The sequence below is a fragment of the Chamaea fasciata genome, unplaced genomic scaffold (assembly GCF_029207755.1).
Source record: "Chamaea fasciata isolate MVZ Bird 193981 ecotype frontalis unplaced genomic scaffold, bChaFas1.0.hap1 SCAF_4, whole genome shotgun sequence".
NCBI lineage: Eukaryota > Metazoa > Chordata > Aves > Passeriformes > Sylviidae > Chamaea > Chamaea fasciata.
Genome location: NW_027094089.1, coordinates 45473276 through 45484985, shown reverse-complemented (window position 1 = coordinate 45484985; position 11710 = coordinate 45473276). Strand labels below are relative to the sequence as shown.

At 45.8% G+C, this 11710-nt stretch overlaps 1 protein-coding gene across 1 annotated transcript in view; it reads left to right on the top strand.

Moving 5' to 3' along the window:
• The first annotated feature begins 592 nt into the window (after window positions 1-592).
• UGCG (UDP-glucose ceramide glucosyltransferase) overlaps window positions 593-11710 on the top strand; it is a 34073-nt gene continuing 22955 nt past the window's right edge. The window contains exon 1 of the mRNA XM_066181433.1: window positions 593-817. Coding sequence (XP_066037530.1) covers window positions 720-817 — 98 coding nt within the window. The 5' untranslated portion in view covers window positions 593-719. The remainder of the gene's footprint in view (window positions 818-11710) is intronic.

Here is an 11710-nt window from a genome sequence, read left to right as displayed (position 1 = left end):
CTACCTGTGTGTAAAGTTGTTTCTCACGTTGAGAGGAACTTCTTGGTGGAACTTCTGATATAGTTTATGGCCATGTTCCCTGTCCTGTCGCTGGGCTTGTCCAAAAAGACTCTGGCACTTTGGTCTTGGCACCCGCATTTGAGATATTTATATGCATTAATGAGATTCCCCTCTCAGTCTTCTCTTTTCCAGACTGAACGCGTCCAGCTCCCACAGTCCCTCCTCAGAGATGCTCGGCAACACCGGCAGTATCCGGCTGCCCCCGATCCCCGCCTCCGTGGACAAGGGGCTGCGGTGTCCTCAGCGGCCAACACCAAAGTTGGACGACACGCACCCAGCGCCCCCGCCGCGCCCGCACGCCACCCCGGCGGGGGGACCGGGCGGGGCGGCGACACCCGCCCCCCGCCTGCCGCCGCGGCCCCGCACCTCCCTCGGCAGCCCGAGCGGGACGGACCCAAGGTCAGGCGGCGGCGGCGGCGGCGGCGGCGGGCAGGGGGCCGGGCCGGTAACGGATGTGCCCGCCCGCCCCGCCTCCTGCGCTGACAGAAAGGCGGAGGCGGCTCTGTGCGCTAGCGGCTGCCGTGCGCAGGCCGGTGCGGAGCAGCAGCGGCGCCTCCGGAGCCGCCCCAGAGCCCGCCCGCAGCAACCGCCGCCCGCGTCGCCCTCCTCTCGCTCCGCTCCGCCGCCGGCTTCTGCCCGGGCCACTGCGCCCCCCGGGGATGGCGGTGCTGGCCCTGGCCTCGGAGGGACTCGCCATCTTCGGGCTCATCCTCTTCGTCGTGCTCTGGCTCATGCACTTCATGTCCATCATCTACACGTAAGCGCTGGGGTGCTGGGATGGCGCCGGCGTTGTTCCGTCACCCACCCGCCATCGCAGCGGGCCCCGTCCGCCGCGCCGCTTCCGCCCCTGGCCGCCGGCTCCCCTGCCCCTGGGTGTCAGCCCAGGGTGCCTCCCCTGCCCCTGGGTGTCAGCCCGCCTGCCTCCCTGCGGTGTGGCTCCCGCAGACCCCGCCGAGAGACCGGGGGGTCGGCCTGGCCGTGCTCAGGGCACAGCTGTGTCCCTGCCGTCGTGCTTCGGGTAAAAACCGTCCTCTGGGTTTCTGCCTCCTGGTCTGGGCAGTGGTCTTTGGTCCGTTGTCCTTAGTGCTGCCGGGGAAGGCTTGGTGTTAGTTGTGAGCTGGTATACACCTGTAAAGTGTGGCTTTCCCGGTGATAGTGGGAGGTCGGGGTGTACAGGGCTTATAAAAATGTATGATATTTGACTGCAATGGCTCTACACCAGAACAAGTGAAAGAGCACAGTACTCTGTGCCAACCATAAGCACACTTCTTTTTTTGTATTGAGAAATAATGATAGTACTATTAAAAGAAGTATAAGTAGTGAGTCAGGTCCTTCTTGGATAAGTCTAAGTAGAAATGCCTTTAGAGTTTGTGAGCAGTGTTTGCATTTTAGTGACTGATAAAGCAGATAGAATCTGGCAGAGGAATTTTCTGTGGGTATGTGGGGAAAGGATTAAGAATGCATCTCTTTGTAGATAGTTGTTTTGCTCTCTTAAGTGAAAGGCCACTCTTGCATCCTGGCTAGGATTAGAAAATACCTGAATTTCTGTTTGCTTTACTTCTGCTTATCTGTTTTCCTTTCTTGCTGCTCTACTGCATCTGATAGGTACCTTTGATAAACCTCAGCCCCTACTGAAAGCAAAGCTCACAGAATGGGTCAGGTTGGAAAAGGACCACAGTGGATCATCTGGTCCAACCATCCCTGTCCAGCCATTAAATCCTAAAGCCTACGGCACAGGACTGTGTCCAGGCAGTCCTTGAATATCTCCAGTGAGGGAGACTCCGCAGCCTCTCTGAGCAACCTGTTCTACTGCTCAGTCGCCTGCACAGTAAAGAAGTCCTTCCTCATATTCAGGTGGCACTTCCTGTGCATCAGTTTCCACCTTTTGTCCTATTGCTTGGCACTACTGAGAAGGGCCTGGCTCCATCCTCTTGACACCCTCCCTTCAGATACTCGTTTACATTGATGTGGTCCCCTCTCAGTCGTCTATTTGCAACACTGAGCAGGCCCAGCTCCCTCAGCCTTTCCTCATATGAGAAGTGCTCCAGTCCCTTAATCATCTTCAGAGTTCTCTGCCGGACACTCTTTTTTGTCTCTCTTTTACTAAGGAGCCCAGAACTGGACACAGCATTCCAGGTGAGGCCCCACCAGGGCTGAGTAGAGGGGCAGGATCACCTCCCTAAACCTGCTGGCAATGAATGCTCTTCAGAATGCAGCCCAGGATGTCACTGGCCTTCTTGGCCACCAGGGCACACTGCTGGCTCATGGAGAGCTTGCTGTCCACCAGAACCCCCAGGTCCATCTGGACAGAGCTGCTTCCCAGCAGGTCACCCCCAGCCTGTGCTGGTGCCTGGGGTTGTTCCTCCCCAGGTGCAGGACTCTGCATTTGCCTCTGCTGAATGTCAGAAGGTTCCTCTCTGCCCATCTCTCCAGCCTGTTGAGGTCCTTCTGAAGGGCTGCACAGCCCTCTGGGGTATCAGCCACTCCTCCCAGCTTTGTGTTGCCGGTGAAATTGCTGAGGAGGCCTCTGCCCCTTCACCCAAGTCATTGATGGGTAAGTTAAACAAGACTGGGCCCACTATTGAACCTTGGGAGGCACCACCACAGACAGGCCTCCAACTAGAGCCTGTGCCACTGATTATGACCCTCTGGGATCTGCTGTTCAGCTGGTTCTCAATCCACTTCACTCCTCATGCAGTCCTCACTTTCTGAATTGAATTTATGGATACCAAAGATTTGCTTCTGTTTCCTTATTTGTTTGCCTGTTGTTATGATTTTCTTTATTTGTTTTTTAGTATGAAATCACTAATAAGCTCTAATAGTTTTATTTTCTTCTACTGTAGTTCAGTTATCCTTAGATCTTATATTCACTTGGATAATTAACTTCTTTCTTGAAAACTACCTGTATGGATTACCTTGGACACAAATGGCAGGGTTTCAGTCCTGGGGGACAGGAATGGTGCTTAGTAGGGGAAGAGACTACTTTGGGCATGGCTGATTTTGGTCAGCTTTAAAGCTAATTAAAACAGTCCATTGCATGCTTAAGTCTCATCCAGTCAAGTGAGCGTGTGTGGTGCTACTGCTCATAACTCTTTTATGAATAAGTGCCAACTGAAATGGGCAGGAGACATGAATAAGGAAGATGTGCAAGACTATGAACAGGAGGCAGAAGGATGAGGTATACTAAGACGTGTGAGAAGAAAGAACAGAGAAGAGCTAGAGGGAAGAGTACGCTTTTGGGCAGTCGATGCTTCAGGAGCTACCCCCTCAAAGGGATTGCCTCCTGTGGAGGCAGCACTGGAGCAGGGACACTCCTGAGTGCACTTTGGGCTGCAGGTAAGGCACTCCTGAAGGGACTGTAACCTGTGGGCAGTCCATGCTGGGGTTGCAGCCCCATGGCTGACTCTCCCCTGAGGAGATGGCAGCCCACGGCAGGCCCACACTGGGGCACAGACTCAATCCAACCTGTACATATAAGGCACTTCTGAGCAGTTACACTTGCTAGAGCAGAGTAACAGTTTAAGATGCAACCATCTGTAGAAGAAAATGAGTAAAAAGTAAGACGTGGCAGAAAAACCATTATGTGCTGACCCTTGCCTCCTGTGTCATCTTGCTTGAAGGGTTGGGGAGGGACTGAGTTTAAGGAACCATGCAAATGAGCAGTTCAGATAGAAGGGTAAAGGGGAAAATGTTTCTTACTGAAGGAGATCCTGGGGATGGAGGACAAAAGGTACTTCCCAGAAAGTTAGTTAGTTTGTCTTTTTTTCCTCAATACCCAATTGATAATTACTTGCCTGATCATTGCCAGCAATTTACATAGAATTGCCTGAGTTGAGGCAGTTTTGTCTGTGACAGTAATTGGTGGGGAATGCAGGCAGCAGTTGGACCCGGTGTGGCCTGCACCTAGAGTGTTTGTGGTGGTGTGAAATCTGGAAAGAGTTGTATTTTTTGTTAATGGGAATTTGTGTTACAAGTGCATGTATAAGTTGTGTGTTAACAGGTGGAAAACTTTTCAGTTGTGGAGGGGGTGAGTAAGAGCTGGGATGATCCAGTCTCAGCTTCTGAGGCCCCTGGTCTGCTTCCAGCAGGGCTCTTGAATTGCCATCTCAGTAGGGCCAGAGTCAGAAACTACCTTTGACAGGGTAATGGGGTGATGGCAGTAGGGGTATTTAAGCATTCAGTGCAAAACGATGGCCCGTGGTTGGAGGTGGGCAGCTGGTAGCACTGAGGTGACCCAACTGCAAACTGTTCTGGGTTCACAGGCGGTTGTGGAGAAGCTACCCTGGTTATGGTGATTCAGCAGATCTGAGGAAAAAGGACCACACCTTTCCATACTGTGACCACACAGCTGCCCTTTGAAGTGAAAATAAAGTGGTGGACACCATCCCAGGCAGCAGTGCAGCACGGGCAGTGGTGCTGGGAAACAGTAGCTGATGGGGTGTAGCTGACAGCTGGAGAGGGCACTGTGCTGGTGAATTTGGAACATGTTCCACTTGTTACCATTGCCCTGTGCAAGGGAGGAGGGCTGGGAGGTTGTCTAATGGAGCTGTATGTGGAGGAATGGCCTGGTCCCACAGGGAAGATAGTCCTTTGGGATGGTGAAGGAGGTGATCAACTGTATCCGGTTTGAATGCTGGAGCATGTTTACGGGGAAGGCGCTCCAAATGAAAGATGATTGCTGGTATTATGGCCTGAAAACTCTGGTGACTAGACACTGTTACTAGTGCCCTTCATCTCACAGAGACTAGTTTTATCTTGGATGGCAGACACAGCACCTGTTCGGAGACCCCTGAGATAGGAAAGGGTCTTCACTTATGGACAGAAACTGCATTTTATGGCAGAGGATGGAGTATTAGAATAGAATTAGGTGATATTTGGCGTATGCTGAATAACACATTTTTCCTATTACAGACAGTAAAAAAGAAAGATGAAGCTAATTAGTCTTCCTGTTTTCTCCTTACAGACAGTATTGTTGGTTTAATTTTTTTAAAGTCATTGAGGTACTGCTTGTACTCCATCTGCACTGTGTCTAGCCATGCTGTGTTGGTGAGTTGGAAGGTCCCATCTGTGCCACTGGAGTAGTAAGATATTCCTGTAACATGTCAGTAAAGCTGTTGTGGACTGAACAGTCATTCTTCTGTGGTTTCCCATTGATATTTAAGAAATTTGATTTAGCAAAACACTTAGAACATGTGAATTAAGTAGGTAAATGAAGTTATCCAAGTAAGCATTTTTCGTCTTGAAATGCTTTCAGCAGTTGTTGAGATTAAGATCAAGACAGTATTTCTTTTGCATTGGTTTATGCTGTAATTGCATTCAAACTTGTAGGGTTTGGAAATCTAAGGTACGGTTCTTCCATACGGGATTTGCAAAATCTGGTTCTTGCCACTTCTTTCTTCTACTTTGAATGGGTTTGAAACACAGAAACATTTAGGTTGGAAAATACCTTCAAGATCATTGATTCCAACCTTTGACTGATGACCATTTTGTCAATTAAGCCTTAACACCAAATGCTGTGTCCATTTCTTGAATATCCCTGGGGAAGACAACTCCACAACCTCCTTGGGCAGTCCATTCCAATACTTGACAACCCTTTCCATGAAGAAATTCTTCTTGATACCCAACCTGAACTTCCCCTTACAGAGCTTGAAACCATTTCCACTTGTCCTGTCAGTGGTTGCCTAGAAGACACTGACCCCCGACTGGCAACATCCTCCTTTCAGAGAATTGTAGAGAGCAATAAGATCTCCCCTGAGCCTCCTTTTCTCCAGTCTGGACAACCCCAGCTCTCTCAGCTGCTTTTTCACAGGACTTACTCTCTAGACCCTTCTTCAGCTTTGTTGCCCTTCTCTAGACAAGCTCCAGCACCTCAATGTCTTCCTTGTTGTGAGAGGCCCAAAACTGAACAGAGGATTCACGCTGTGGCCTCACCAGTGCCCAGTAAGGAGGGACAATCACTGCCCTTGTCCTGTTGGTTATGCTATTTCTGATATAAGCTAGGATTCCGTTTGCCTTCTTGGCCTCCTGGAAACATGCCAAGCTCATGTGCAGGCAGGTGTTGATCAGGACCTCCAGGTCCCTTTCTGATGGGCAGCTTTCCAGCTGCTCTGCCCTCAGTGTGTAGCACTGCATGGGGTTGTTTGACTCCAGAGAAGGACCCAGGAGTTCACCTTGTTGAACCAGTGTCATGGCTTAAGCCCAGACAGAAATTAAGCACCACAGCAGCTCACTTTTACCCCCCCCCCCCATCACTTCTACCTTGGTGGAACACCACCTCACAATTGATCCTGGCCTATCGATCTAGATCCCTCTCCAGAGTCTTCCCACTCTCCAGCAAACCAACACTACTGGTCGATTTAGTGTCATTGTCAACAACATACTGTTCCCCTTATCTGGGTCCTCAGTAAAGATATTAAAGACATTAGATAATGTTTGGTCACTCTCTTAAACTATTTATATGTCTTTCTGTCTTTGTTTATCTGGTCAAAAATCTGAACTCATGTGAAGTCACATTCTGGCTTAGAGTCTTCATTGTTCTTGTCCCACTTGACAGTGGCAATTCTAATTATGGCACTTAATGGAAATCACTTTAAGGCGGTTGATATTGAGGTTGCTCATTTTCTTGGTTCCCAGGTGTAAGTGGGAAAGGTAGTGTGTGTCACTTAACTGATAAACATTCTGCTGGTTTTAGACAAATTATTTTAACAAGTTTTTAGTTATAGTAGTCAATTAAGAAATAATGAATTCTGCATTTTTGTGGTATTTGGGTGTAACTGGGCCTTGTCTGCTGAGTGAAAATCAAGGCTTTTCAGAAACACATAAAGGTAAAAAAAAAACCTAGATGAAACTGCAGTTAAAGTAATTAATAGCCTTATTGTGTGTATGGTCACAAGGAGGGAATTCAGTTTGCACAGATGCATAAAACTCAGGTTTTCTGAGGTGCTTCTGCAACTGTTGAAAAACTTCTTAAACAAGGCTTCCAAACCTAAGCAAAAATCTCCACGTAGCAGATGTTTAACTTCTGCTTTTTTTTTAAATGTGAAGTTAATATTTTGGTTAATAATCTCTTATTGCATAGTAATTGTGACAGTTCTTAATTTTATTTCTCTTGGGCCTGTTTGTATCGTCAACCCTATTTTTTCCTGTTTGACCACTTCTTTCTCAGTCTATAATTTGTGTCCAGGTTTATCCTGCTCTAATCTCCCTGCTTCTCATTGTCATCTCATTTTCACCTTGTGTGTTGGTAGGACTGTCTCCTCTTTTGGACTTCCTTATATTTTTCAGTATCTGGCAATAGATTGGGTAAGATAGCTGTTAAGAGCAGCAGTAGCTACTCAGCCATGACTGAGTTGCATTTTCTTTGATTTGTGGAACTGCTGCAGACACATCTTGTTGCAGATAGGAGCCAGGTAGGTTCTAGTGTATATCTAATTTAAAAGGCAATATTTAGAGAACTCTTCTGTTATTATCAAGTGTTGCCAGGCATAAGTGAACAAACACTTTGGTAGACTTTGATGAAGATAATCCAACTACTTTATGAGGTGAGAGGTACCCTTGCCTCCTGTTGATAACCATACTCAGAGAACTGCAAAGTGTGATTGTACTGGAGCTTCTCCAGGAAGTGGCTGGAAGATGTCTAGCAGATGCAGAATGCCATGTCTGGTTTTGGGTATGTGACTTAAATGAACCTTTATTCAACTTGAACAAGTTACACTTACACATGTTTTATGCAGGTTGTCTTCTTCAAGGTAAGTAGTTTTTCCAGTGTTGTAGCTGATGACAAGGATGATGCAAAGTGTTGGTGACTCTAATAACAAACAGATGGTTATCTGTGATCTTGTATGTGTGGAACAAAGTAAATTCATGATCTGATTAGCGGTGTCTTTTTACAAAAGTACTTTGAGGGTTAAAAACAAGCAAAAGAAATACTTAAGTGTTTGACCATAAATTGGGACACTGGAGAAGCAGAAAAAGCCGGAAAGTTATCTGAGGCTTCTGTTTGATCAGAGGTGACATTTTGTCTTCCTGCTTTTTCCCTGAGTAACCCTTTTCTACCATAATCTGTGCACTGATGATGGGCCCTACTCTAAGCAGAAATACCAAAGTGTTTACTGCAAGTGTTACATCCATAAAACTTCATGTCCTATGGGTTTTCAGCAAGCGGATACATTGTAGTGAGGCAAATCTGAAAGATAGCAATGCAAAGATTGGAAATCAAGTACAGTTACTGGGGAGGAACCCAGAAAATTGATAGGGTGTGGGAATGCAGAAGTGAGAATAAAAGGAATGTCCTGAGCTGGAAGGGACCCACAATGATCACTGAAGTCCAGCTCCTGTTTGTGCGCAGGACAGCTCCAAGAGTCACACCATGTGCCTGAGAGTGTTGTGCGAACACTTCTTTAGCTTTGGCAGACTTGATGCTTTGATCACTTCCTTGCAGGGGGTATCTTTTCCTAGTATCCAGCCTAAACCTTCCTTGACCTTCAGGCTATTGCCTCAGTTCCTGTCATTGGTCACCGCAGAGAAGAGATCTGTACTTGCTATTCCTCCTCCCCTCACAGGAAAGTTGTAACTGCAGTGAGCTCTCCCCTCAGTCTCCTCCAGGCCGAACAGCCAAGTGACCTCAGCCACTCCTCCCTCATAAGGCTTCCCCTCCAGACCCTTCATCATCTTAGTTGCCCTCCTTTGGATTATCTCTAATTGCTTTATATCTTTTGGTTTTTTTTAAATATATTGTTGTTCCCAAAACTGGACACAGGACTTGAGGGGAGGCTGCACCAGTGTACTGCAGGGTGGGACAGTGTCCTCTAACAACTTAGAGTCACAGGTGAAAGCCATTTTTTTCAACACTGTGAAGGAAATTGGAGTACTTTAGCTTGAAGCTGAAGCAAATTTTCATAGTTTGCTGTATGCACAGTGCATTGATATGATAATAGTAGCTTGTGATAGAAGATGGAAACTATTGAGGGAGTGCAGTTTGAGATGCATGAAATCATCAGGTATCAATGATTGCCAGGGCCATTTGACATTGTCATTAATAGCATGGAGTATGTGACAGGGTCAGCAAGTTTGCTCATGGTACAGAACTGGAGAGTGTGGCTAATAGACCAGATGAGTTTAGAGAGACCCAGACAGGCTGGATAAATGGTCTGACAGGAAGCTTATGAAGTTCAGCCCAGGAAAATGCTATGTCCTGCACCTGGCAGAAATAACTCCGTGCATCAGCACATGCTGAGCTTGAAAACAGCTTGGCAGAGAAGGACCTGTGAGTGCTGATTGCTGCCAGTCAGTCAATCAAGCATCAGTTTGATTATGAACAGTGGCATACTTTTGGCTATCACTGCGTTGTTAGCAGGTTGAGGAAGGTGATCCATCTGTTCTACACAGCATCAGAAAGGCTGTATCTGGAGTGCAGAGCACTGTTTTGGTCTCCAGCATGAGTCATGGGTATGCTGATGCAAGTCTGGCTTAGGGCTACAGAGATGATGGTGAGACTGCAGCATCCAACAATCAAGGAGGCACTGAGAGTTGGAACTCTGCATGGATGAGGCTCAGAGGGATCCCATTAATGTGTGTGAGTACCTGATTGTTTGGGGAAGTGAAGGTTGTGAGGTCCAAGACTCATCTCAGTGGTGCTTTGTGACAAGACGAAAAGCAACAAGGACAAATTCAAGAGAAGGACTGTAATTTTAAAGCTAAAAAGACAGTCATGTCTGAACATTGAAACAGGCTTTCTGGAGAGTTTGTGGAGGCTCTGTCCTTGGAGACAGGAAAAACTGGCTGGTCCTTAGCAACCTAATCTAGTTACCCCATTTAGAGCCAGGCATTTGGAATAGCTGACCTCCAGAGATGCCTTCCAACCTCTGCTGTGTGGTGATTTTTTTTGTGAAAGATGACACTGAGGCAGCTATCTGGACTATTATGGAACAATAGACTAAGAAAGAGGTCTGTGTGGAGCCTGTGAATTTTGTGTGTTGCTTGTTTTAAACAAGTTAAAGTTTACCTGACACCATGTAATCATAAGGCTTAAATTTAGATAATCCTTAGGGGAAGATACGTCTGATAAAAACAGGAGGTGATTTTTTATATACTAAAATTGTGGTTGAATGAGTTTCTGTATTACAAGCTTGATAAATGGGGAACGCTAAACAGTGCAGGACCAGAAATCTAAGAGTGCTTAACAGTGTGGGAGAAAACCAGGAATGTTGAAGACAATTAGGGCAAGCCTGTTTCTTAATAGTGAGAGTCAGGACGATAAGACTCAGACTGTAAACTTTGGGGTAAACATTAAAGGCTTAGTGGCCCTGGATGATTTACCAGAATGCAAGAAACCTAAGCCTAGATTGAAGACTGTCTAATGTTCATGTAAAGGAGAGGACTCATGGCAATCTGGATGGTGTACTTAGATTGAGAAGAGGGAAGATAGTACAATAGATGTGTGTTGATTTTAAAGCCTACTGGTCACATCTCTTAGAGTGGTTTGTGGGGAAGGGGAAGATCGAAGGCTCTAAGATTTGGAGTATTTAAATGGAAATGAAACTGGTTGGATTAGTGGAACTCTTATAGGGCAAAAAAGCATCCAGCTTTGTATGTGAGCTGGAGTGGAAGAAGCTAAATTGTGGGATGGGGAAAAATATAATCTTTCTGTCAACTTTTGTCAGGATACAAAGACTTAAAAGATGTTTAAAGTTGATGCTTTACATGAACTGTTTCCACAAAACCATGAATTTTGATTAGGGTGGATGAGTAGAAAGATAGATGATAAACTACTCTAAAAATTGGAATCTGAAATTTTTGTCCTAGCTGCTCTATGACATGCTAAACATATAAATAGTTTTACTGGTTTACTAGAGCACCCTTCAGTATTTGTATCCATCACTTCCTGAGAATGGCGTAATGCTAAATAATGGTGTCGGAGTTCACTAGGATTTTTAAATTGCGTTTTGACTGAACTAAAATACTGTAGTTTTGACACACTTAATATTGGTTTTACATTTTGCTGAAGACTACTGTTCAAAAGAAATTATTAATTACTTTATTGTGAGAGATGTTTTCCTATAGACTAAGAAAATACTTTCATTTTGCTAATTGCAAGGTGACTAGTTTTGCATTTTCTTATATACATTAGGTGACAATGACCTATGCAAGACTGTATCTTCTCATAAATGGCTTGGGTGAATTCATACCGTGAATCAAATTATTTCAGTTTCAGCATGTATAAAGAAAGTCTTACACTGTTCTTTGGACAGCTAAAGTAGAAAACATTCTTACAAGTGTCAACTTGTAAGATAGCAAGCTGAAGGGATGCTTTGTACTGAGTGAAAGATTAGGGCCTTCTTGGCAGTGCTACTTGCAATGCTTTGCTGAGGAATAGTTTTATTTCTTATAGCAGGTTTTTTGAACACTGGCTTCCACCTTTTTTCGTTAAAGCAGCAAGAAAACTAGCAACCTATCTTTGCCCATTTGTGCTGGTAGCTGTTTTGGTCTGGTTTTGACCACTTGAGTTCCACTATTAGAAACACCTCTTTGTAAACGAAAGGTTGTTTTGTTTTCTTCCCCCTCTGTTGATAGGGCTCATCTTGGATTTGTTAACAGTATAGTCCATGAGGAGAGGAATCTGTAAATGAAATTAACGATTCACTTTATGTTG